Source organism: Zalophus californianus, chromosome 3 (genome assembly GCF_009762305.2).
Source record: "Zalophus californianus isolate mZalCal1 chromosome 3, mZalCal1.pri.v2, whole genome shotgun sequence".
In the NCBI taxonomy this organism is placed as follows: domain Eukaryota; kingdom Metazoa; phylum Chordata; class Mammalia; order Carnivora; family Otariidae; genus Zalophus; species Zalophus californianus.
In genome coordinates, this window is record NC_045597.1 from 61,801,589 (window position 1) to 61,829,299 (window position 27,711).

Consider the following 27,711-nt stretch of genomic DNA (forward strand, 5'->3'; position numbering starts at 1 on the left):
CCCGGGACGCGGGATGCTCGGCGCGTTGTCTCGCGGCCCCTGAGACCTCCCGGCCGCCTGCCTCGCCGCTTCGCTGCCTCGCCCGCCCCGGCTCCGGCCCCTGCGCCCGCCAGTCCCGAGAGGTAGGAAGAGCCAGCCTGCCGCGCCCTCCCCCCGCCCCCTCGGGCACTGCTGTGCGGCGGGGGTCCCCGGCGGCTCCGCGGGGTCGCACGGTGCCCCCCGGCCCCTGCCGGCCCCACCCTCCCCGCAGGCTGAGAGCGCAGGTTGCGCGGCAGCCTCTCCCTCGCCGTCGGGGGCTCAGCCTTCGCCCCCAGGGGAAACGCTTTTAGAAAGCGTGGGTTTGCGCGTCTCGGTGTCTCGGCTCCGCAGGTGTTGCCGAGAGACAGGCTGCCCGCAGACTGGTGTTGAGCCGGAATGGCTGGGACCCTCGAAGGATAGCGGCTTGGAGTACTCCGCGGTTCAGAACAAGTTTGCCTCTTTCCGAAGAGAAATCCTTTCAGGGGTACAAACTCTGAGATTTAAGCCTTTCTAAAACGGTCCTCATTTTAAGAGAGCTGAGGACAAGGGCAGGGCTAGATTTCCAGGCATGAACTTGACTTGCGGGCCTTTGGGAAGCTGTAGAAGCGGGGAGCGTACAGCCTCCTAGAGAAGCTGCATCCAATCCGTGGGACCAGGGCAGAGCCCACAGCACTGAATATATAAATAAAGCCTGTTTACACGAGCTGCTTTGGAACTAGGGATTTCCTGCTAATAAATATTAGTAGTGGATAGATACACACGAGGGTGTGTTTGTCAGAAGAGTCAAAATCACTTTGCTTCCTTTTGTTTTCTCTTTTATTTGATAAATCATCTGTCCCAATAGACTTTAGCTTAATTCCTTTTCTTTTTCTGCAGCAATGAAGACACGGTAGGGATTTATCTCAGCCGGTTTCAGAAAAAACGTGGGATCTGAGCTTGGCGTGATGCCATTAGCCACTGAGAATATTCGCTACTTCTTACCTTCTAGCTGGTGCATTTGGATTTTTTCTGCAAATGTTTTTGTGTGCGAATGCTATATAGAAGTATTTTTAGGGTTGCCTGGGTGGCTCAGTCCGTTAAGCGGCTGCCTTCGGCTCAGGTCATGATACTGGGGTCTTGGGATGGAGCCCCACATCCAGCTCCTTGCTCAGCGGAGAGCCTGTTTCTCCCTCTCCATCTGCCTGCCACTCTGCCTACTTGTGCGCGCTCTCTCTCTCTCTCTCTCTCTCTCTCTCTCAAATGAATAAATAAAATCTTAAAAAAAAAGAATTTTTAAATGTGCATAAAAGAGACCTAAGTTTTTATTTTCTCAAAACGATTCTCAAGCCAAACATTCTAAGTAGCCCATCCTGGTATTGGGAACAACATGTTGGAAGAAAATAAGCAAACAAGGTGAAAAGAAAGAGGGAGAGGAAGGGAGGAAGGAAGGAAGGGATCGTCTTTTTTTTTTTTTTTTCCAAATATAGTGCTTTTTACCCAGCATTCCATTGCATTGTGGGTTGCTCTGTTCAGGTCTTCAAATCAGTGATTGCGCTAGTAAAAATTAAGCATATATTTTCAAAAGCTTAAGAATATTAAAAAAAGTCCATATTATGATTTTTAGGTAGGCTGGTTTATATTTCCACTCAGTTCTAAATACTGATTATCACACTATTCTGTGTTTTACTGGTCATTTCCATAAGAAGAAAAATGTGTTATAATCACAAAATCGGTTGTGATTAGGAGCTTCTTTAAAAAATGGTTATCATGGAAAAGCAAGCAATTTGGGAGGAGCAAGTTCAACTTTTGGGAGCTAGGGAATGCTTACTTCTCCTTACTGTGGTTACTGAGATCAGAAACTCAAAAGGAAGCGTTTTATTGCCCTAAGTGCCCACCCTGGCCTGGGAGATGCGGTAACGCTCATCTGCTGTGTTTGGCCACATTTCCCAGTCCAAGTTCAAGGAAAAGATTGGATCAGATCTATGCTTAATCCCAGCAAAATGGAATTTTCTTTTTTTGTTGGGGAGCAGAGGGAAGGGACCCCCAATCATCTGCCTAATTACACTTCAAATCTCTGCTTCCCTTTGAGGAAATAGTGTTTCCTTTGTTCAACCAACTCCCATTGAAAGAAAGCTAATGGAGACACATCCGTTTTCTTTCCATTGAATTTTTTATTATTTCAAAAGTCCTTTTAATTCCATTAATTTTTGTCTTTTCTGAAGAGATGTAAGATACATATTTGGAATATAGTATCTTATTAAAATATATTAACTGGAAATGGGGGAATGTAAACACTAAGAAAATATATAGTTGGTTATGTTTAGTAGCCCATCACTTACTAGACTCTAGTATGAAAAAATTGGCAACTACCTTGACTCTTATTCTACAATCTAATAGTCTATTCAGATCAAAGTAAGTGCCTCCTCCTACAGATCATTCTGAGGCTCAGGCCAACAAGGTCTTTCCTGCCCTCTTAGGTGGTTTGGGAAGTTTGCTGCACGAAATCATTGATCTCCCGATCCATACTGACCGCAACAAGTATTGGAAAACTGACAGAAGATGATAATTGCTATTTATCTGTTTTCTCTTTAGAGTGCCCTAAACAAGGGAAGTCTGGGTCACGTGGAGTTCACATTTAATTGTGATACTCTGGGTATCTTTTTGAAAGGTTTGCTAGTTTTGATATAGCTTCTAGGCATTAAGAAATGAAGAGATCCAGATAACATACCACTTGTGCAAGAAAGGCAGTGGTTGTTACGTCCATTGGTAGAAGCGAGCCTGGTCTGTACAGCACAATGCAAAATGAAAATTTGGTAAAATTTTAGCAAATTGGTGTGAAATGTCAAGCAGATACACAGGTGAAAATGTGTTATCCAGACTGGCTCTTAGCTTTGATGAAATTCAGCAAATAACAAACTCCCCACTTAAGCGTGTGTTATAAAGATAAGAGGCTTGGTGTTTTGCAAAGACAATCTTGGTGTTGAGCACACCTGAATTTTCTTAACAGGTGCACTATAATGTAACAAAAGGGACATTTACAATTACAAATTACTTCCCCGGGGAAAATTAGAGTGTTCCCTATTTTCTTTTCAGTGGCACTTAAAAAGTTTGACTTCTTAGAATGGTTTTGCCGTAGCATGATTACTATTTTATAAATCACATTGAACAGAGGCATCATTTTTTTGAGATTCTAATTTCAGGTGTTTTTGGAAAAAAAAAAATTCACAGTTTGGATGTGAGAAAGGACATGAGGAGACCAAAGACCTGGGATTTTGCTGATCAGAATGAAACAAATGTTGAAAGACTTTTCAAATCTATTGTTGGTGGTGCTCTGTGACTATGGTGAGTATTGTGAGTATATTTCATGCTATTAGTATCAAGGACGAAACATAAATGTAAGGTTTATATAAATGCATGGATGTTGATGACCCTGCAGGAAGGAGGTGGGGAGGCTCTACAGTGCAGTACCTTTTAAACTGAAATCCTTGCAACCCTGGGTTCTCTTAAGGTTCTGTATATATTGATTTAAATTTCCCTTTAAATATATTAAGTTTTTTAAAAAAAGAATAAAAAACAAGTCACTTTCATTTAAGCAAATTGGAGACAAACATGTTACGTTACGTTCTCTTTGACTGATTTCCTAATAACTCAGTATTATACATTTAAACTCCACTCACACACACATGAAAATTTTTTTTTTTTTTTTTTTTATTGGGATTCTCTGTAAGATTTCACTCTCCTGGAAAGTTTTGCTCTTAGAATATCTTTGGAGCCAGTCCAAATCTCAATGCTTGCCAGTTGTATGCCTTAGACAAGGTTCTTGTTGACATTGCAGGATTGTTGTGATGATAAAAGAAGAAAGCTGAGACACCTTGACTATCTGAGCAAATACTAGATGCTCACTGTTAATTTTATCCATTCAATTTGTTTCAACTAAAAATCGAGTTTCTTATTCAGAGAGATTTATGCAACTGCTGAACCAACAGATTGGACAATATAAAACTCGCTACTTTTCTTTTGATGATTGCCAGATATTTCAAAGACTTCTAAGCAGCTGATTGTATAAAAGGGGAAATTGTTTTCAAATGGTTGAAGAAATGTGATCCAAGGCATAGAGGATCCTGGCTCGTGTGGTATTAGTGGCGCGTCCACTCAAACGAACCAGAGTGGGCGCTGTTCATTTTGTCCGGTGAATCTCCTTCCTCAGCCTTTTCTTTTTAAGACGTTTATTCAAACAAGGAGATGCTTGATTTGCTGAAAATCAATCTGGGATTCAATGATCTTAATGTCATTTATCCCTATTTAAAAACAGATCACTCTGCGTATAACAGCCTCGGACAAAAAATTATAAAAGCGTCCTTTGTTTCGTGATGATAAAGACATCAGAATTTGCCCTTTACACAAAGTCTGCAAGGATGTTTGTCGTAGTGGAAAGCAAATATCTTATTGGAGTATAAGAATAAAAGTTCAATGAGCATAAAATAGAGCATAGAGGTTGAGTGTACATGCTAATGGAAAAGGAAGTGTTTTCCAAGAGCTGGGTTCCCCCCCTTCTCCATTTGCTATTGATCAAAATATACCATCAGCAGTTGTTGTTGTTTTAAGCAACATGCTTATATTGAGATACCAGTTACTTTAAATATACTAAAGGCAAGGGGAGAAGGGAATTGAAAGAGTAGAGAGACCTTTACTGTAGTGGCCAGAATGGGGTACACCCAAATTGCAGTTTTCTAAATGAGGATGTATTCTTGTCTATAAAAACAGGAGTTCTGTAGTAAAGTATCAAGTTCTGTCTTCAGTCTACACCTGGAACTCATCAGTTGCATCTTTTTTTCCTCTACTCCTGTCTGGGCATGTGTGTCTTTTTCATTGATTGGCTGCCCATCAAATCAGAGTCTGATCTGCCCCCCTGACAATCCCTATCATCGAGGATAGGCTTTGTCAGCTAAGTGGTGTGTGGTCTCCATCTTAAAGTGCATCAAAAGCCATCCTGCCCCCATGAGATTCAAATTCATCTGACCTTTGTTCTCAGTCTAACTCCTTCCTTGGGCTGCGGTGAATGTTAGAGTCCCTTTGGTCACCTGTTTACAAAAAGGTGCCCAGTGGGCTCTGAACCAGGCACAGGCTCCCACCGAATCAGCTACCTTCCTCAACCTTGACCTGTCTCCCTCCAAAAGGGACTGTCTCTCAGCTTCTGTTTTGACTAAAGGAAAATAAAAGAAAAAGAACTTTATTCTATTATGGTTTACAAGCAAGTGGTGATCAAGCATTCAGGTCTATCCAAGTTTTATATATTTTATTTCATCTCATCTTCAATAAGAAATGGGTGAAGTGCTGAGCTATTTAAAAACAAAACCAAACCTCTATGTGCCAATATATCCATCTATATTTAAAGATGATCAGCCCAAATAACACACTGAGGCCCTTTGGACATGTATATGATATGGTATGATATGTGTATATTACATAAGATAATCATAGTAAGAACAATACTTACACATGTTATTTTTTAAGCCAAAAGAGCCCTGCAGTGTCTTAAATCTAGAAAGTTTCTTATCCTAGCCATGGCCAGCTGATTGTTGCACTGCCAAATTCTGTCTCCTTTGATATGTATTTGGATAGGGTTCAAAATAGAAACAAGGATTCTTGTGTGTGTGTGTTTTTTCCACTCTTTACTTCAGCTGCTCTGATGGGTCTCTTTTAAAAAGATATGATTGATCTTAACTGAGTGATACTTGTGGGCTTCTAGTCATCTATCACATCTAGGCTAGTCGTGGTTACTGTGATGTCATTAAAACTGCCAAGGACAAGCCTGGCTATGTCATAAACATTCACTCTGTCCCTTGGGTGACCCGTGCAGAATAAAGTGTCAACATATCTTATTCATCTAAAAATTTCTGCTTTGTACAAACCAACGGCACTGGTTCCATTTCTGGTGAAAATGCTTAAGTACTTGTCTTGAATATCAGAAAATGATAACTTTGAAGTATACTTAGGGTCTTCCATTTTAAGTAATCAAGAGCAGTTTGTTTGGCATCATTTAAATCAAGTTTTCTCACTTCACTGTGCATCCATTTCCCCCAAATATCTAAACACCAGAATATGATATTTTATTTTATTTTTTTTATTTTTTTAAAGATTTTATTTATTTATTTGAGAGAAAGAATGAGAGAGACAGCACATGAGAGGGGGGAGGGTCGGAGGGAGAAGCAGGCTCCTCGCTGAGCGTGGAGCCCAATGCGGGACTCGAGGATCATGACCTGAGCCGAAGGCAGTCGCTTAACCCACTGAGCCACCCAGGCGCCCCCAGAATATGATTTTTTAAAAGATTTTATTTATTTGAGATAGAGAGTGAGAGAGAGAGCATGAGCAGTGGGGCAGAGGGAGAGGGAGTAGCAGGATCCCCACTGAGCAGGGAGCCCGATGTGAGACTCAATCCCAGGACCTAAGCCGAAGGTAGACGCTTAACCAGCTGAGCCACCCAAGCGCCCCCAGAATATGTTTTTTTTTTAAAGATTTTATTTATTTATTTGGTGCAGAGGGAGAGGGAGAAGCAGGCTCCCCGCTAAGCAGAGAGCTCCAGGCAATGAGGGGCCCAGAGCCAAAGGCAGACCCAGCCACCCAGGTGCCCCCAGAATATGATTTATTAAAAAACAACAAAAAAAAAACCAACAAAAAAAAACTCACCTGAGTGAATTTGAAGATCTAATTGGCTTTTTAAAGCAATTCATGAATCGGGCAGCATCCCATCTAGCAAGCAGAGATGGCCTGAGGAATTGCACAAAACGAAGGTTTTTAGGGGAAGGAGGATGGGGCAAGAAGTTACTAGCAAAAGAACAGAAAGGACTGTTTCAGGTCAGGATTTTGTGTGTGTGTGTGTGTTGGGGGTATGTGTGTTGGGGGTGTGGGGCCAGCAGGTTTTTTGTCATGGAGGTAACCTCACTAGTGCAGATCAGGAAATTTCAGATTGATTGTGGCAAGGCCACATTCCTGGGTTAGGCTGAAACTAATTAAGTCTCGGTTTGCTGTCCTGGGGGGCAAATGTCCCCCTTCTGGGGCTTGTTTTCTTTTTAACAGATTAAAATGAGAAAAGTGAGGTGTCGGATTTACATCTTGAGAATTGTCAATTGTTATTCTTGCTTTATAGATTGTTCACTGCAGATGTGTTACATTGTTGAATGTGGTGCATTCAGGGTATTTATCAGAAAATGTTGTTTTAAACATAACCACAAAAGCCAAAGATGAAGGCCCAGAGCCACTTTAGAATGGGAACAGCGCAGGGCCCAGCTCCCAGGATCGGCACTCAGCATCATTCTACCTCCTCTTTGGCTGAGTTCAAACTCCTCTTATGTATAAAATGCTGTTTTCAGGGCACCTGGGTGGCTCAGTTGGTTAAGCGTCTGCCTTCTGCTCAGGTCGTGATCCCAGAGTCCTGGGATCGAGTCCCACATCGGGCTCCCTGCTCTTTGGGAGCCTGCTTCTCCCTCTGCCTCTCTCTCTCTCTCTCTCTGTCTCTCATGAATGGATAAATAAAATCTTTAAAAAAAAATAAAAATAAAAAAATAAAATGCTGTTTTCAGGGCGCCTGGGTGACTCAGTCGGTTAAGCGTCTGCCTTCAGCTCAGGTCGTAATCCCAGGGTCCTGGGATCGAGTGCTGCGTTGGGCTCCCTGCTCAGCGGGGAGTCTGCTTCTCTGTCTCCCTCTGCCACCCTCCCCCCCGGCTCGTGTGCTCTCTCTCTCTGCTCTCTCTTTCAAATAAATAAATAAAATCTTAAAAAAAAAATGCTGTTTTCTTTGATGTCACCGATAGTGCTGCTCAGAGATCTCTTTGTAAAACCAACTCTGACCCTTTGATTTCAGTTCTTGGAGAAGCTGAACATCTCCTCTTGGGAAAGCCAGGCCATGTAGCGCTAAGCAACAACACAGTGTCTGTGGATTTCCAGGATTTCAGTGGTGCTAATGGGACGCTGAGGAATGTATCTATCCTGTTGTTGGAGGCCAACACGAATCAGACTGTGACCACCAAATACCTCCTGACCAACCAGTCGCAGGGCACGCTCGAGTTTGAATGCTTCTACTTCAGGGAGGCTGGAGACTATTGGTTCACGATGACTCGGGAAGCGGCAGACAACAGCACTCCAGTGGGCCGGCGGGAGCAAAGTGCCTTTCTCAAGGTGGAATGGCCCATCTTTCACATCGCCTTGAATAGGACGTCCCAGGCGGCAGAAGGCACCTTCCAGGTGGGCCTTTTTACCAATCAGCCACTGTGCTCCTTCCCGGTGGACCAGCCTGACATCTCGGTGGACGTGGTCTTTACCAACAGTCTGCCCGCGGCGAGAACAGGTCCAGGTCAGCCGTTGGAGATCAGAACCAGCAAGAGGACAGAACTCTCTCAAGGGCAGTGGGTTGAGTTTGGCTGTGCCCCTGTGGGGCCTGAAGCCTACATCACAGTGGTGCTGAAGCTACTTGGCCGAGACTCGGTCATTACCTCCACGGGACCCATTGACCTGGCCCAGAAATTTGGATACAAACTGGTGATGGCTCCGGAACTCACGTGTGAGTCCGGAGTGGAGGTCATGGTGCTGCCTCCACCATGCATCTTCGTCCAAGGGGTGATCACAGTCTTCAAGGAGGCCCCCAGACGCGCTGGGGAAAGGACCATTCAGCTGGCTGAAAACAGCCTGACCTTGGGAGAGAGGAGAACCGTATTCAACTGCACTTTGTTTGACATGGGGAGGAATAAATACTGCTTTGACTTTGGCATTTCAAGCAGAAGCCATTTTTCCGCAAAGGAGAGGGAGTGCATGCTAATTCAGAGAAACATAGGTTGGTATTGAGATTTAAAAATTTTTTAAATCAAACTGATGCCTTCATGCAATCAAAATTATTCTTTTGAATTTAGGCGAACTTAATTTTCTGTGAACTGTACCATCATTTTTATGGTTCACTCCTCATGATGTCCCAAATGGCATTGTCATTCTTATCTGAAAAATGAGGAGTAATGGGAAGCGGGCCCAGCTCCTGGCTCACTTCCCTGGGTCTCAGTTTCCCTGTTAGTAAAACAGGGATAATAAGAGTATCTACCTCTGAGAGTTGTGAGAATTGAATGAAATACGTGTGCACAGTTCTCAGCATAGTGCCTGGCATAGAGGAAGCACCAATAAACCTTAGCTTTTATTGCATTTTATCTTAGAAAGTTATATTATTATGAGCAGAATTCAAAGCTAAATCTCAGATTGTATTAGGTTAACTTCCAGCTTCTTCTCACTGAGCATGTCTCTTTCCTGTTACATCCTTCATTGCAGGAATGAGTTTCTTTAGAAGTGAGATTTCAAAGCAAGATTTCTAAAAACTTCAAGTTCTAAATTCCTTGAGTAATGCCCTACCTAATCACAAAGAAGTGGGGTTATTACAATTCCATCCATGCCCCGGGCTCCTTGTTGCGTTTCTTTTCCTTTTCCTGGGTGCAAGCCTGGTCTTGGCAAGAAATTCATCTGGCAGAGATTGTCTGGTTTGCTTATATCTTCATCCCTGCTAAGCCCCAGGCCCCCTGAGGGCCCAAGCCTCTGACTGTCTTTGGAACCCCAAGTGTTTCTTGCTTCAGATTCACCCACTTCCTCACCGTAGAAGTCCATTTTGTTTGACTCTCTCCGCACCACCTCGTCACTTCCCTGCTTGCATTTACCTCTCCATCCAGCCTAGATTCCATGGCCCATCCCTACCATCTCTCCTACCAATAGCCTAAACTCCTCTGCCCTCTTTTCCTTCTGATGCACGAATCCAGCCATCTGCTGGCCGCCCACTGCATGCAAGCTGCACGAGAAGGTCACATCCAGGTGGACAGGAGCACCGTGAGTGGGTTATGGCTCCCCCCTCCACTGGACCCACCATGCTACCCTGACCAGCTCTGCTCCTGTTCTCTGGAACAGCTCCCCCCAGACCTCAACCCCTGCCCCCTGGCCGACTCTCAGAGCTGCGTTTGTCTCCTGCCATGCAGGGCAGCAGGCAGCCATCAGGAACGAGCTCCCTCAACCTCCCACCAAAATGTCTGGAGGCCTGCAGCCATTGGTCTCCTTTGTTGTCACCATGGAAGAAATGTCACTCCTCCAGTGCAAGGTCAGCCTTCCCCTCCTCTGTGGATCCCAGTCTCTCTGCTCCTATCAGGAATCCTCCTAATCATTAGCCTCTCTCTCCCCGCTCCCTCTAACGGTCCTTTTACTGGCTCATCCCCATCAGCTTTGAAATACCTAAAAATACCTTGATTCTGTGACATCCCCCTGAACCCTCACCTTGGTTACCCCCCACTCCCCTGGCCGTTCCTTCGTGGTCTCCCTTACCTGCCAGTTCTACCACCTGGTCTCATCTGTTAACTGCTGGACTTCCTCATCTTGTACTAGATTCTCCTTTTTCCCTCTTCACGCACCTGCTAGGTGATGACCATCCCGAGACTGACGACTGCACACTGGCATCTCTCTCCGGCGTCTAAGTGCTGCCGCATAGCTGCCCCCCTCACGTGTCCCTCGGAGGGATTAGACTCATCATCTTGCCCCCTCCACCTGCCCCTCAGTACAGGCCTTCGCCACCATTTCATTGTTCAAACCAGAAGCCCAGGGGTCTTCCTCTTCTTCACCTCCTATAAATAATAAATCACCAAGTCCTATGCGTTTTGGCTCCTCGGTGTCTGACTCTTGGCTTAAACCTCCATCATCCCTTAGCTAACCTATGGCAGCAGATTCCTCATTGATTCCAGTCCCTGCCACCGTCCACTTCATTCCCTCACTGCAGGTGGAGGGATTATTTAAAATTCAGGCCAGCTGAGGCTGTTCCCTGCTTAACACCTGTCAGTCACCTCACTGGACATGAAAATGAGAATCCACAGGACCCCCGATGGCCAGGCTGCCCAACCCACAGTCACAGTCTCTTGAGCTGGAATCTCCACCTACCTTTGCCTGGTTGACATTAACCTGTCCCCAAAGTCTCCAATTGGGTTCCTCTTCCTTGACCCCAAACTAGCTAAATTCCCTTGCTGGAAGCTGGTGTACCATCCTGCATTCCTTTGTCACGGCGTCGATCATCTCTGTCATGCCTCATGCTGAGAGAGCATTCTCATACCCCCCCATACCCCCCATACCCCCCCTCATGCCCACCATCCCCCTGCCAGGGGGAGCTCATTTGGTGTGAAAAGCCAACTTGTGATATTTATTTGGCCCACTTAGTATGCCTGGCGCATTAATAAGAGCCCAATACATGTTTTATTAGAGTGAAAATTGAGTGCAAATGTGGCCAGTCCAGGTATTAGTAAGAAAAATTGTATTAAACTAATTTAATCATTCAAGATAGATTTGCCTTTTCAAAAGGAATTACTTGTTAGAAAAAAATCTAATTTGAATTTAGTGGAAACAAACCTAGGGAAATAAAGATATTGGGGCCATTCGATTAAACACATTGAGAGCAGGAGGTATACTTTGTGTTTCTCCCAGCTATTGGAGTTTCCACAGATTCTTCTACTTGTCTAAAGACTTGAGTCCCCCCCCCCCCCCCCCCCCGACAGCAGCAGGGACAAGACACGAGAGAGAGGCAGAACAAAGGAGTGGTTCTTTGTGTTTCCAGGCTGAGGATGGTAAGGGGTTCCCTAGGGGCTGCAGCAACTAGACACAACTGAGCGTCAGGGCTGGAAAGCAGTGCTTGGAGGGGCTAATGCTCTAGGAGACCCCAGGAGTGTGACCACCCACCAGTGGCTCTCACTCTAGCTAACCAAGACATTTATGCTAGCGAGGGGGACCTCAGTGCTGCCCTGTGTTTGAGTATAAACATTTCTGAATCTAGTTCTCTTTTCTTCATTTTCCACTTAAATTGACAGGTGACTTTTTTTTGGCAAATGGTATCATTCAGGGACCCCAGTGAACCCCCCATGACCTGTGTGAGCCACCGCCTCCACTGGTTTCTTATTAGTTCCTTTTGAAAATGGAGTAATGTGTTTGGTATGTTTGTCTCTTTTTCCAAATATGTCTTCACACCTTAAGATAGTGTGTAAATAACAATTTACAGAAAATATATAGGGGAGCCTGGGTGGCTCAGTCGTTAAGTGTCTGCCTTCGGCTCAGGTCACGATCCCAGGGTCATGGGATCGAGTCCCGTGTCGGGCTCCCTGCTCAGCTGAGAGTCTGCTTCTCCCTCTCCCGCTGCCCCTGCTTGTGTTCCCGCTCTTGCTGTCTGTCTCTCTCTCTGTGTCAAATAAATAAAATCTTTTAAAAAATATATATATATAATAGATGTTGCCACAAATGCTTATTTATGATCTTCTCCATTTATCCTACTTAGTGTGAATATTTATATTTTTCTCTGCGGAAATGTTAATGTATTTGGTAATGGGATGCTGCCTGAGATCCTGCCAGGGGAGTGTTAGTAATATATGACACAGCACTTAACACCTTACAAAAAGAAATTGAGAATTCCTAAATTCTGAACACCTCTGCCCAAGGGTTTCAGACAAAATAAATTTAGGGCAAAACTTCGTAATTTTTTTAAAGATTTTATTTATTTGTCGGGGAGAGAGAGAGAGAGAGCACAAGCAGGGGGAGCGGCAGGCAGAGGGAGAAGCAGGCTCCTCGCTGAGCAGGGAACCCGATGTGGGGCTCGATCCCAGGACTCCAGGATCATGACCTGAGCCGCAGGCAGACGCTTAACGGACTGAGCCGCCCAGGCACCCCCAAACTTGATAATTAATGATAGAGAGTGTGAAGTCATAGTCACATAGTTGTTTTTTTAACTTAGTTTTTTTCACAAATTAAAATTATATATATTTAATATATAGTTTCCTTGATAATGGAAATTTTTAGACTATCTTATTTCTGTAATTAGATGGTCTTGTTTTTCCTTCATAATGACTGACTAGAGATTTTTACCAAGAACAGGTGAACTGTCAACCCTGTCAGTTCCTTTCTATCTGCAGGTTGTGTATTATCTTTAATTCTCTGCCAGAATCTTTTTTTTTTTTAAGATTTTATTTATTTATTTGACACAGAGAGAGAGAGCACACAAGCGGGGGGGGAGTGGCAGGCAGAGAGAGGGGGCAAGCAGGCTCCCCGCTGAGCAGGGAGCCCGATGTGGGACTCGATCCCAGGACCCTGGGATCATGACCTGAGCCAAAGACAAATGCTTAACTGACTGAGCCACCTAGGTGCCCCTCTGCCAGAATCTTTTTTACACCACTTGTCCACTTTGTGAGTTAGTTTAACTCAAACTAGAAAATATAATTTTAAAAATTCATATAAGCAGACCCTTAGATGTTTTAATACTCTACAGTTCTCTGAAAGTGAATGAAACAGTAAACCCTTCCAAGAGTAAACTCTTCCTTTGGGATTCCTTAGGAATATCCTTTCAGGATATGTGACATAATGCGTGTGATCATCTGACATAATAAAGCTAATGTTTATATAGTGATTACTTTGTACTAGGCACTGTTCTAAGTGATTTACAAATATTAATCTGTTTAATATTCATAACAACCTTTTGGGTTAGGTTTATTTTGTCACTTTTATAGGTGAGGAAATGGCACAAAATTAAGTAATTTGCTCAAGGTCAATGATGATTAAGTGGCTTAACCACTACTGGTGGTTGATTGGCTTTTTCCATTATTCTGTATTGCCTCCCATACAATCAACTGTCAATTCATGTATTAGACAATATAAAGCTTTTAGATTGAAAATTATAATATTTCCTGCTTATCACACTGGCTTATCTTGTGCTCTAGTTTCTTGAGCAAGATGTCTTCCAGGTGTGAATATTTCAGGGGCAGTATTCTTTCAGATAGTCTTGAGGGGTGGAAACAAATCTCCCTTTTCCTATTCCAGAGAAATTTTGCTCATTCAGAATTAATATCCTCTATAATAGTCTAAAAGGTATTTATCCTGGCTAAACAGGTTTGTTATGTAGTATGAGTGCATGTATGGACATTTAACCAGGACAAAACAAAACAGCTTTCATTCATGAAGTAAGAGTATTTTAAATATTGGTCATCTTGCTCTTTATTTCTAAATAATGAACTACAGTTATCTAATAACTTTCCATTTGCCTAGTATTTCCCTCAAAGTTATTGGTAGAAATCTTAAGGGAACAGATAGAATTACTCAAGGTATTTTTAAAAATTTGCCTTACTAAATTTGTTAATTGCTTTGAATGATTTCCTTTGTTTCCTGTTTGATTAATTTGGTTTAGAAATAAAAGGACATAAGATGTAGCTTAAGTGATTATTTTTTATTATTGATTGTCCTACAAGCCCTGATTTTACTTCCAAGGGAAAAAGACACAACATTTCAAAATGTAATTTTTGACATTAAGATTCATGCTTTCATTAAAACTTTGATTTTTTTCTGGCCACTGCTAATGGAATTTTTGTTTTTAGTCTGACAAATAACTTTATATATTATATTTATGTAAAGTAAATAAGAGATGGGGCGCCTGGGTGGCTCAGTCGGTTAAGCGTCTACCTTCAGCTCAGGTCATGATCCCAGGGTCTTGGGATCAAGCCCCGCATCGGGCTCCCTGTTCGGCGGGAAGCCTGCTTCTCCCTCTCCCACTCCCCCTGCTTGTGTTCCCTCTCTCGCTGTGTCCCTCTCTGTCAAATAAATAAATAAAATCTTTTTTTAAAAAAATAAGAGTTAAGAAAGAATAACAAAAAGATTTTTAGCATTTGCAATTCTACCTTTTGTGGTCTTAAATATGAACCTAAGGATAAACTATGTATTGACTTAATTTTCAATTTAGATTTCTCAGTAGTGGAATTCTCAGTAGGTTTTCAAAAATCAATCACTAAACTTTAACTCAGAGAGACTTTCATATGAGAGTCCCGAAGCTTTGCAGGCATGGGGGACTTAGTGTCTGAATAGCTCTGAAGCTTAAGGACAAAGCTGGCTCATTGTTCTTCCGTCTGAGGAGCTGCAGTGTGATCTGAAGACACAGAACCAATATTGTGTTCAGTTGGACCTCTGGATGGAACATAATTACCACACCTCAGTTGATGTTGGTCCAGGATAGTGGTTTGTAATGCTCCCACTCTTGTGAAAATCCCAGAGACTTTTAATTGCCGTAAAGAACTCATATTCCATGACTCACTCCAAAGATTGCACCACTTGGATTACCTGAGAATGTATTTGCCCTATGTGTTCTCATTATGTTTTTGTTGTGCTTTCTGTACCTTTGACTGCATCGAGTTTTTGTCCATAGAGGATAAAGACTTTTATACAGAAGGTGTTTTGGTGCCTAGGATTGGCATGACCTGGCTCTTGAGGTTGGATGGGTACTTTAGAGAAGGGTCTTAGGATAATTTTTTATAGGGAACTGTTTAATTATTCTATCTGGCAGTGATTATATACATGCTTGGAAGAGATGTTTGCATGTGTCAGTCAGTAATAACTGTTCTGGGAGTATTTTGTATGTATTTTGAAGTTCTGATGTCAGGTGCATCCCTATTTAGTGTTGTTAAGCTCCTTGCTAAATTGACTCTTTTATCATCATATAATGTCCTTCTTTATCCCTGGTAGTATTTCTTGTTTTGCAGTTTACCTTGTCTGATATTAATATAGCTACTCTAGTTTTCTTTTAATTAATGTTCACAGGTGTAACTTCTCCCATCTGTTTACTTTTAACCTATTTGTATATTTATATTTAAAGCAAGTTTTTTTATTAAAATTTTTTTTAATTGAGTATAGTTGACACACAATGTTACATTAGTTTCCAGTGTACAACAGAGAGATTTAACTTCTCTATGTATTATGCTATGCTCACAAGTGTACCTACAGTCTGTCACCATACAATGCTATTACAATATCATTGACTATATTTTTCTCTATGCTGTGCCTTTTATTCCTGTGACTTATTCAGGTCATAACTGGAAGTCTGTATCTCCCACTTCCCTTCATCCATTTTTCCCATCCCACCACCCCCTTCCTTCTGGCAACCATCAGCTTGTTCTTTGTATTTATATGTCTGATTTTGCTTTTTGTTTATTTATTCATTGGGTTTTTTTTTTTTTAGATTCCACAAATGAGTAAAATCATATGGTATTTGTCTTTCTCAGTCTGATTTATTTCACTCATCATAATGCCCTATAGGTCTATCCATGTTGTTGCAAATGGCAAGATCTCATCCTTTTTTGTGGCTGAGTAATATTCCATTGTATGCGTGTGTGTGTGTGTGTGTGTGTGTGTGTGTGTACGTACCCACCCCACATCTCCCCACATTGTCTTTATCTATTCAAACTATCAGTGGACACTTGGGTTACTTCCATATCTTGGGTGTTGTAAATAATGCTGCAGTAAACATTGGAGTGCATATATCTTTTTGAATTAGTGTTAAGTTTCTTTTAAAATAACATATAATTGAGTCATGCTTTTTTACCCAATCTCACAATCTGCCTTTTAATTGGTGTTTAGATTATTTATATTTAGTGTAATCATTATATGGTTGGATTAAGATCTATCATCTTGGTAGTTTTATGTCTGTTCCATCTGTTCTTTGTTTCTTTTCCCTCTTATTTCTGCCTTCTTTTTTATTAATTGAATATTAATTCAATTTTAAGGTATAAACATTTATACCTTAAATATTTTTTAGTGGTTTATACTTTAAAATATTTTTTAGTGGTTGTCCTAGAGTTTACAGTATATATCTTTAATTTTTCTTGATCTACCTTTGAATAATATTTTGCTTCACATGTAGTATAAGGACCTTATTAACCGTACACTTCCAATCATTACTCCCATTCTTTATGTGATTGTTTTCATAAATTTTACTTTCTATATGCTATGAACACATAATACTATTTTTCTTTAGCAATTATATTTTAGAGCATTTTAAAAATGAGAAAAAAATGAGTTTTATCTTTACCTTTATAAATGCTATTTTCAGCACTTTTCAATTCTTTGTACAGATCCAAGTTTTTTCCTGATATCATATTCCTCTGCCTGAAGAATTTTCTTTTAACATTTCTTCTAGTGAAGGTCTGCTGGTAATTAATTTTATTCATTTTCATTTGTCTAAAAAGTCTATTTCTCCTTAAATTTTGGAAATATTTTCACTAGATGTAGAATTCTGGGTTGGTCATTCTTTCATTACTTTAGAGGTATTAGTCCATTATCCTTGGCTTGCATGACAAGTAGCCTGCTGTATTTCTCATCTTTATTCTTTTGTATGCAATGTGTTTCCACCTTCGCTCCTGCCACAGCCTTCAGAGTTTTCTGTTTTTGGCTTTTAACAATTTCAATATAGTGTGTCTAATTTTTTGTTTGTTTGCTTATTTATTTATTTTTTTGTATTTATACTGCCTGTTGTTTTCTGAGCATCTTGATGTAGCTTAGTATCTTTCATTAATTTTGGAGAATTCTTGGTCATTATTTGATTCTCTTTTTCTCTTCTGGGATTCTAATAACATGAATGACAGACTATTTGATATTGCCCCCCAGCTCTTGGGTATTCTATTCTGTTTTATTCACTCTTTCTTTTGATCTTTGTATCTCAGTCTGAGTGATTTCTACTGACCTATATTCAAATTTACTCTTTATTTCCTAAGCTGTGTTGAGTCCACTGATGAGTGTTCTTCTAGAAGGCATTCTTCATCTTTGTTACCATGTTTTTCATTTCTAGCATTCCATTTACCTCTTCTCAGTTTACACCTCTGAGGAAATTTTTCATCTGTTCATCTTGTTCACCTTTTCCACTAAATTCTTTAAGATTAATCATAGCTATTGTAACTTCTCTGTCTGATAGTTCTGATATCTGGGTCACATTAGAGTCTGGTTCTCTTGATTACTTTATCTCTTGATAGTTTTTTTCCCTCCTGCTTCTTTGTGTGTCTCATAATTTTTGGTTGAAAGTTGGACATCTTATTTAGAACTGTAGACATCAGCAAACAGTATTTATGTGGGGAAATGGGCATACCCTATTTTTGCTAGGCCTTTAGTGGGGGGATTGGGTCGATGTACTAAGGAATTAAGCTATGTTTGGGTTTGTGCTGTTGCTATGGCCATCGTCAGGACATGGCAGAGTTCAGAATTTTCTAATGTTACTTTGCAGTTAGGGTAGGAGATGGCTTGCCAGAGGGTTTTCCTCCATGCTTCTGTTGCACCCTCAGCTTTAGGCTTGAGCCTGCACAGGTTTTCACCTGTCACTCTTGCCCCTGCCCTAGCAGTAGGTTGTTATTACCTGATACTTGGAAATTGCTAGCAGGCTGCTGGGTAGGGGTTGGGTGATGGGAGCTGGAGAGCTTTTTCTTGTTCCAGTTCAGCCTTAGTCTTAGACAAATGCTGTGCCCCCCTGAGTCTCAGGGATGGGGCCTTCTTGATGATCTTGCCCCTCTCCAGTGATAGAATCTCTCTAATAGTCTGGCCCCAGTATATTTTCTGCTCCTCTCCAGGGGTGAAGGATTTCCTTCTTTTCCCATTCCCAAGCAGCACGAATTTCAGTTGGTGCCCTTTGAGTGACAGGGCTTCTGCTTTGTCCCCAGTGGTTGAGGTTTTTGTCGGTAGAGCAGATGGGGAGAAGGATCCAGGTGAGGTTTGTGTCTTTCCCACAGTGCCATGCCTTCCATTCTCAGGCCTCCACCACAAGGGAGGCTTTCTCTGGTCTTGCACCTACCCTTAGTCCTTCTTGTGAGCATTTGGTGGGATCCATGAAGAAGAGCCCACAAGTGGGTACAAATTCTCATTGGGTTTGTGGCTCCCAGGGATTCTATATTCTCATGATAGCCCACACTAGGTTTCTGGCAGTTCATTACATTTTTAGATGACTTCTCACCAGCTTGTATGAGGTCTGGTGTCTATCCCAGGAAGCAGTGTTTGCATCCTGTCTTTCTTTAGAGGAGTCTGTCTTTCCTTATATTTCAGGCCATTTGGTTGCCCTGTGACCTTTGCTCTCTGATGGGTTCCAAAAAGTTTAACATTTTGTAAATTATACAGCTTTCCTTTGTTTTAAGGGTTGTTAAACACTCTTTCCAGCTTTCCACATCTTTGGGAATGTTTTTATTTACTGACTTTGAGGCCTGAGATTTGAGTTTGCTGCTTCATTTGGGTGCAGTTAAATTCTGATTCTCAAATGAACTAGCATTAAAAGCATGGCTAATGTCCTTGCAGAAACTTGGGGACTGTGGCAGCCGTGGAGCCAATGTAGTACCACGTGTGGGGATGGTGTCAGAGAGCGACGCCGCGTGTGCCTGACTTCCTTCCCCTCCAGACCTGGCTGCCCTGGAATGTCCTCGGAGACCTCCCTGTGTTCCCTGGAGGAGTGTGCTGGTAGGTATCCTTCTTTCTTCGGGAGTCTTTCCCCAGAGGGACTGTTGAACCTAAGCCTGCCTGAAAATCACCAACCTGAATTCAGAGGTGGACTCATAGACCACTCTGTTATTGCTGCTGGCTTTACTAAGGCTGTGTTCATTAGTGTGTCTCCGACTGGGAATAGCTTGTCAGTGAGATGACAGGGGATTGAACACTGTGGAAGATAGGGAAATGACAAGCAAATTATCTAAATTAAAGATTCAGACATATGAAATCATTTTTAAAAATACAAAAACAGGAGGGATGATCATTTCTTCCTAAGATATTTTTTATTTTCTTTTGTTTTCTTATTTATCCTTTCTTTACTTCTCCCCACAAAAATTGCAGAAGAATATCTTATCATGTCAGAGAAGCCTGAGGGGATCACATAGACCATTATTTGTCAAAATGGGGCAAGTTACCCTATCTTATCCCCTGAATGGTCCTATGTTTATTCTTTACTACCCCTACCTAGGAGGAGAAGGTGGGGAGATTTCTTGTCATCATCTAGACACTGGCCTTTCCTTCATCCTTTCAACATCTGGAAGGTGCTTAGTAGGTGCTCCATGGTATTTGATGTAAATGGTTTGTAGATGTGATGCTGACATGGCTTAGTTATGTTTGCTTCAGCTTATGGAGTTGAATTTCATTCATTTGCTACGGTTACAGTAATAAGAATCCTTGCTCTTCCCACATACCATCTCATCTACTGACCTATCGCCAATCCCCAATTTAATTTGCCGGCCTTTGCTGTGGTCCTGACCCTTAGATAAAGTACTCTCCGCAGTCCTGACTTCTTCTACTCTCCAATTCCAGGTTAGAAAACCATCCCTCATTCCTTGTCCCTTAGGACCTAGAGGATATAGATGGTTTTTTGTGTTTGGATCTCAGAGCATTTTTAGCCAAAACCACCTGGCAACAACACCTTGGCCAGTGTCCCCACCTGTGACCTTAGAAATTCCTTCTTGCTATCTCATTTTTCCAGCCAGTGCTGTAGGTCTCGTTCCCTTTATTCCAGCATCCTGAGGGTGTTCTTCTGTGTTTCCTCAGACTTAGGCTCTTCTGCTAGCCCTCAGTCTGCCCCTCTTCTTTCATAATCCCTTGGCCACACTCTGAATCTATTCTTTCTCTAGTTATATCTCGTATGATTTTCTAAGGCTCTCTTCTCTGTCTACTCTTTCTTTATAAATCCCCTTCACTTTCAAGCTCCTTTCTTGGGTATAACTATCTTCAAATATACCTATTCCTCTTAATTCGGGGATGGCATGTTGTGTTAAGATATTCCATCTAGAGTTCCATAGTGACTGAAAGAATGAATGAATGAACTCAAATAAATTTAAAGTCAGTTGTCACTGGGTTCTACTGCTCCTTTAGAAGTAACAACAATATCAACCATTTATTGACCATCTGCTATGTGCCAGCACTTTAAATACATTATCTCACTTATTTGGGACTCTGTAGCATAGAGAGGGTAACTGACCTGCCCAAGATCGAAAAGCTAGAAAGCAGAGGACTAAATCTGACCCATACTAAGCTACCTATCTTGAATACCTTGCCTTTCTACATAGGCCAGTCTAGCTTTCTGGAAGCATCAAGAACCTGGAATTAGTAATGATTTTTAAAAAGATTTTTCTTTACTTATTTGACACACACAGAGAGAGAGAGCACAAGCAGGGGGAGCAGCAGGCGGAGGGAGAGGGAGAAGTAGATTCTCTGCTGAGCCGGGAGCCAGATGCGTGGCTCAATCCCAGGACCCTGGGATCATGACCTGAGCTGAAGGCAGATGCTTAACTGACTGAGCCACCCAAGCACCCCATGGAATTAGTAATAATTTTTGAGGATATGTGAAATTATTTCATATTCTTATGTTTTAATTCTTTAATATTGGGTGGGAACTAGAAATTTATATATTATAAAATAGCAAAAAGGGTAAGTGCTATAGGCACCCATACTTCTACTATAAGTGGTCCTTAGATAAATGCTTATGTGGATAAAAATGATCATTTCCTCCAAGTGTTCTTCTTCCTATTGAGCCTATTTCATACTCCTTGGAAATGTAAAGATCCGTTCGCAGGCTGCTTAACATCAAGAAATCTCCTTCACTTCAGGTGAAAGAGGCAGTAGATGAGGCAGAGAGGGCTGAGGTCAGCAGCTCTTGGGCTTTTCTCCAGCCATGGTTTTGAAGGGAATCAGCCACAGTCAGAGATAATAGCTAATTAAAGAGATCCATGAGGTGAGGTACAATTGCGTTGCTGCTCCCCACGGACATAAATGGCCGCTGCACATGAAAGAAGTGATGAATCAGTAAACAAGTCTTTCATCATGCAACTGTGTTCACTTGGTTGAGACTTGAGAGTTTTGTTTGGCTTTGAAAGGATGTTTTTGCATCAAGTTCTATGTTAGTTTGACCATCTTGTTCAAACATGAGAGTGGGAGGATCTGTTGCCATTGTGCCCACATTCCATCTGGTGGGATATTGATCATTTTGCTATTACCTTTTTAAATGAATTAACCTAACATTTATCGGACACCAACTATGTGTAAGTTACTGTGACTGGGGTTAGGAATATGTAGATAAGACATGTTCCCGTCTGGAAGGTGCTTATGGTATAGTAGCTCAGCAGACACATAAATAGGTGTTATAATCAGTACAGTGTAGAGCCTGCAGTGAGGAAGGTATCCACAGCTTGCTATGGAAACTTGCAGGGGTGAAAATTCATGCTGGGAACACCTCCTTTCTTGGAGGTGGTGATATTTGAGCTAAAGTTTGAGAGCTGAGTAAGTGCCACCCAGGTGAGCTAAGTGAGAAAGGGAATTTTAGCAAAGGGAGCAATGGATGAAAGCATGGAAGAAGATGGCACATTAAGAGACCCAGAGAATGGAAATTAGTTTATTGTATCTAAAGCATAATGTGCCAGGAGGGAGTGGTAAAAATGAACCTGAACATGTGGGCAGGAGTCAGATCCTGAGGGGCCTTGAAGGTTTGGCCTGTATTTCAGAGGGATCTCTCTCAGCTGTAGTGTGCAGAAAAAATCAGAAGGGGTAGGACTGACAGCAGCAAAGCCCGTTAAGAGTTTTTCAGTAACCCAGGTGAAAAATGAAATGATGGCAGTGAGAATGTAGAGGAGAGAAGGACTCAAAGACTTTGATATGGTGAGCAATGAAGAGGGAACCATCAAGGGTGAAAACCAGGATTCTAGTACTGGCAACTGCATGGACACTGGTGCCATTTCCTTGAGACTGGACATATTGGATGAGGCACAGATTCTAGGGGAAAGATGATGAGTCTTGGGCATGTGGAGGTGAAGATGTTGATAGGACATAAGTGGAGAGAGCAGAGCTGATGGATCTCTAGGTTGAGATCTAGATCTCCTTGCTCCAAAATTCATGTTCTTCTCTCCAAAGTGAGTACTATCATTGAAACCAAGAAGAGAAAAAGTTGCAGAAAGTGTTGGGCAGTAGCCTATATGGCAGAGGTAAAGGCATATCAGGACGAAACTTCCTTGAATTTAGCTCTTAGATGATTAATGACATTGGCAGAAGCCATTTCACTGGTATCCTGGAGGCAGGTTGCAGGAGTCAGAGGTGATGATGTAGAAGCAGTAAGTCAGCAAATGTAGCCTCCTCTTTCTGTTAGCTTGGCTGAGAAGACCAGGAACAAGATATGAGACTTCTAGAAAGTTCTTTTTAAAGAAGAGCTTGAGTATGTTTCTGTGGAGCTGCATAGGGGAGAAGCTGGAGATAATTGGTAGAGAGGGTTGATCCCCCGGGAGAAGGGTGACCTAGAGAGCACTTGGTGGACTTGCCTTTATAGGAAGACATTTCTCCCACTAATTCCATAGTCAAAGAAGTGTATAGAAGTGTGGCTGCTCCTAAGTTTATGGGGGAGAAGACAGCAGAAGAAGCTGGAGGAGGGGTATACTTGCCTGATAGCTTCTATTTTTTTCTGATCCAGTGGAATTCTGAGGAAGAGGGTAGTAGGGTGCTTGGGGAAAGTGGTGAAACTTGTAGGGGATAGAAGAGCGAGTTGCTTAGGGACCCGTGGAAGGATTTACAGGCAGTCAAGGTTGGGGGCTGTCAGTATACAGAGGTGATAACCTGCGTGGGTGTATTATTTTCTCCACCAGTGCTCAGGGCCTGGGTGCAGCAGCTGATAATTCACATGTCTTGGTTTGTGTAGGGATGGACTTTTGCTGTAGAGCAGGGAAAGTGGTATGTCTCAGTACTAGAGGTCAGAGAGTTGAGGTTATTGGCAGGAGAATGGTTTATGTGATGGATCATGAGTGTAGGGAGAGAAGTGAGGCCAGGAGTTGGCTGGCAGATGGGGAGAAAATGAAGAGGTTGGGGAATCCAAAGTTGCAGTGAGGTTGAAAAACTAGCGAAATAATGATGAGTAAGTGAGAGGGGAGGATACAGCTCAAAAGTGAGCTATGAAGTTCGAGATTTCTGAAGAGGAGCAGCTGCAGACAATGGGAAGGTATGATATGCTGGATGGACAGTGACGTTGCCCAGATAGGCCGCTTTAGGGGTGGTGAGGAAGACTGAGACCCGGATGCTAGTGACTGAGGGCCGCCATGAGGTTGGGAAATGACCGTGTTGAGGGGGGTGGGGGGAGGGTGGTCTGGGTAGATGGCACGGGTATCAAAAGAGTAGAAGACACCTTAGATATCACCCTTAGCAACATATTTATGGATATGTTTCCTCAGGCAAGGGAAACAAAAAAAAAAATAAACAGTTGGGACTACACCCAAATAAAAAGTTTTTGCATAGCAGAGGAAACTGTCAACAACACAAAAGGGCGACCTACCGAATGGAAGAAGATACTTGCAAATAATATGTCCAATAAGGGGTTAATACCCCGAAAATATAAAGAACTTTTACAACTCAACACCAAACAAGCAATACAATTAAAAATGGACAAAGGATATGAATAGACATTTTTATCCGGAGAAGACATACAGATGGCCAACAGGCCCGTGCAAAGGTGTTCAGCGTCACTAATCATCAGGGAAATGCAAATAAAAACCACCCAGAGATCTCACCTCACAGTAGTCAGAAGGTCTAGTATGAAAAAGACAAGAAATTATAAGCGCTGGTGAGGACGTAGAGAAAAGAGAACCTTTGTGCACAGTTGGTGGGAATGTAAATTGGTGCAACCACTGCAGAAAACAGTATGGAAGTTCTTCAAAAAATTAAAAATGGAAATACCATATGGTCTAGTAATCTGCTACTGGGTATTTGCCCCCCCAAAATGAAAACACTAATCCTAAAAGATATATGCACCCTTATGCTTATTGCAGCATCATTTACAATAGCCAAGATACAGAAGCAACCCAAGTGCCCATCAATAGATGAATGGATAAAGAAGAGGTGGTGTAAATATACAATGGACTATTACTCAGCCATAGAAAGGATGAGATCTTGCCATTTGTAACAACATAGATGGGACCTAGAGGGTATTATGCTAAGTGAAGTAAGTCAGACAGAGAAAGACAAATACCATATGATTTCATTTATTTGTGGAATCTAAAAAAAACCCTAACAAAAAACAGACTCTTAAACACAGAGAACAAACTGGTGGTTGCCTCAAGGAGATGGGTGGGGTGGATGGGCAAAATAAAGGAGATTAAGAGGTATAAACTTAGAGTTATAAAATAAGTAAGTCACAGAGATGCAATAGGGAATATATAGAGTAGAAACAGCATAGGGAATGTGTGTGTGTGTGTGTGTGTGTATACACACACACAAATATATATATATATATATATTTGTTAAAAGAGTACAAATTTTCTATGGAGGTGAAAGAGTTAGTTGAAAATGGCAATCAGAAATGAGAGTGAGGAACACTCCCTGCTGGTGGTCCTGTTTGCTTATAAAGAAAGTATGTGTCACAGCTTTCACCCACGACAGTGGGCAGTGTGAGGATGGGTCAGGGACATGACACACAGAACTGGTGCTGGTAAGACTGTACAGAAAAAAGGTACAGGACAGGTGACTGGAAGGGCTTGAGGACGGGACAGTGACGAGGAGAAAAGAGAGGTTGAGGGTGGTAGCATTAGCTGGTCTCAGGTTCCCAGGTATTTCAGTGGCAGTGCAGGCTGAGGCCCCAGGTGACGTCGGAGGCTTGGTGAAACAATTTGATGACCCCAGGACAAACAGGTTGGAGAGAGCGGGGAAGAAAAAGACAAACCAACGTCCCTTGGAAGGAAGCAAGGGGAGTGGACAGCTGGAAGCCGAAGAGTGAGAAGCAGAGGCTTCATTCAACCCCTCAGGAAAGACAGTTCCTGGATATTAGAAGGGAAATGTGAGTTGCGTTACATTGCCTAAAGACTGATTTTGACCAACTAATTTCTCAAGATACAAAATTTAGGTACAACCTACCCGAATTATTTGGCATGGCAGGTTTTATACTTGGTAAGAATTTCCCGATGTGCATCTCAAAGGTATACTTAACTACAGATATCCCGTGTTTACCTTATCTTAAGCAAAAACCTTGATTTTGCCTTGAGCCTTTGCTTATGCTGCTGTTTTGTGGAACATCTGAGGCCCGTGTCAGCAGGAGCTGGCGAGCCCACGAGTCACCCTGGTTGTGGCTCACCTCCTTTCTGCGGGCCCCGCGCTTCGGTCTGGCTGAAGCTGCCAGCAGGGACGCGTGTGTAAGGCCAGAAATCTTAGTCCTCGCTTATTCTTTCTCGAACTGCTAGAGAATCAGAGCCAGCCACTCCGAACCTTAAAACCACGCAGAGAAACCATATAGAGCACCCATCCTTGTTCTTCCTTTTCTCCTAGCTTTCCAGCCATCCAGTGCGTCTCCTCTTCAGCCCCAGGGTCCGGGGAAGTCCAACAACATCGTGACGGTCACTGGGATTTCCCTGTGCTTGTTCATCATCGTCGCCACCGTCCTCATCACGCTGTGGAGGAAGTTCGGCCGCGCCCCCAAATGCAGCACGCCGGCTCGACACAACTCCCTCCACTCCCCCGGCTTCCGGAAGAACTCGGACGAGGAGAACATCTGCGAGCTGAGCGAGCAGCGCGGGAGCTTCTCGGATGGGGGCGACGGGCCCGCGGGGGGGCCCGGGGACGCGGGCATCCCCCTGACGTACAGGCGCAGCGGGCCGGTGTCCCTGGAGGACGACGCCTCGGGCAGTGAGAGCGTGCAGTCCAACGCCCAGAAGATCATCCCCCCGCTGTTCAGCTACCGCCTCGCCCAGCAGCAGCTGAAGGAGATGAAGAAGAAGGGCCTGACGGAAACCACGAAGGTGTACCACGTGTCTCAGAGTCCCCTGACGGACACGGCCATCGACGCGGCCGCCGTCCCCGCCCTAGACTTGGAGAGCCCCGAGGAAGCTGCAGCCAACAAGTTCCGGATCAAATCCCCGTTCCTGGAGCAGCCTGCGGTGGGTGCCGCGGCCAGGCCCCCCTGCAGGCTGGACCTTCCCGTCTGTCACGCCAGTTGTGCCGTCAGCCCCAGCCAGACGGTGATCCGCAAGTCGGCCATGAGGCACGTGGGTGGCAGAGGGGCGCCGCCAGAGAGGAGCCACCCCAGGGGCTCCCACTTCAGGAGGACAGCGAGCTTTCACGAAGCCAAGCAGGCCCGGCCGTTCCGAGAGAGGAGCATGTCCACCCTGACTCCACGGCAGGCGCCGGCCTACAGTTCCAGGGCGCGGACCTGGGACCACGCGGAAGACCGATTTCGGCCTCAGAGTCGAGGCGCTGCCACGTTTCCTGAGAAACCGGACCATTCCCAAGGGGCAGGTGCGACCAAGGGTCCATTAAGCCCTCCCCCTAAATCCCACACCCTGGGGCAGCCCGCGAGGAAACCAGACCTCGGGGATTGCCAGGCAGGATTCGTGGCAGGAGGTGAGAGAGCCGAGCCTCCCAGAGCTCGGAGGGGCCCGTCCCCCAGTCACAGGAGTGTCTCAAGGAAGCAACCTTCCCCCACGGCCCCCAAAGATAGCTACCAGAGGGTCAGCCCTCTGAGCCCTTCTCCGTGTAGAAAAGACAAGTGTCAGAGCTTCCCAGCCCACCCTGAGTTCGCTTTCTATGACAATACGTCCTTCGGCCTCACTGAGGCAGAGCAGAGGATGCTGGACCTTCCCGGCTATTTTGGGTCAAATGAAGAGGATGAAACCACAAGTACACTCAGTGTGGAGAAGCTGGTCATCTAGACCCAGATCAGCCTGAGACTTCACACAGCTGGGGTCCTTCGCCCAGCTCCTGGTATCAGCTGCTCACAGTGTTTTGTGGACTGAATTATGTAGCTATTTGTACATTAGGACTGGGTGGGGAGGAGGTAACTCAAGCGTGTGTATGTGTTTTAATTCATAAGGAACAAGTTACTTATCGTGAACTTTTCCCTCTGTTATCCTAGTTCTCTTGGCTTATTACTAATAAGTACAATAATAAAAT

The 27,711-nt window shown here is 43.4% G+C and overlaps 1 protein-coding gene across 2 annotated transcripts; it reads left to right on the forward strand.

The window, feature by feature from the left end:
- On the forward strand, positions 1-27,711 carry THSD1 (thrombospondin type 1 domain containing 1). Of its 2 annotated transcripts, XM_027591568.2 has the most exons (5): positions 1-122; positions 3,198-3,339; positions 7,859-8,824; positions 19,123-19,281; positions 26,092-27,711. In XM_027591568.2, exons 2-5 carry the CDS (start codon positions 3,282-3,284, stop codon positions 27,468-27,470), a joined length of 2,562 nt encoding a protein of 853 aa, XP_027447369.1. In that variant the 5' UTR covers positions 1-122; positions 3,198-3,281; the 3' UTR covers positions 27,471-27,711. The 2 variants fall into 2 exon arrangements, with proteins under 2 accessions (XP_027447369.1, XP_027447370.1); XM_027591569.2 differs by lacking the exon at positions 19,123-19,281.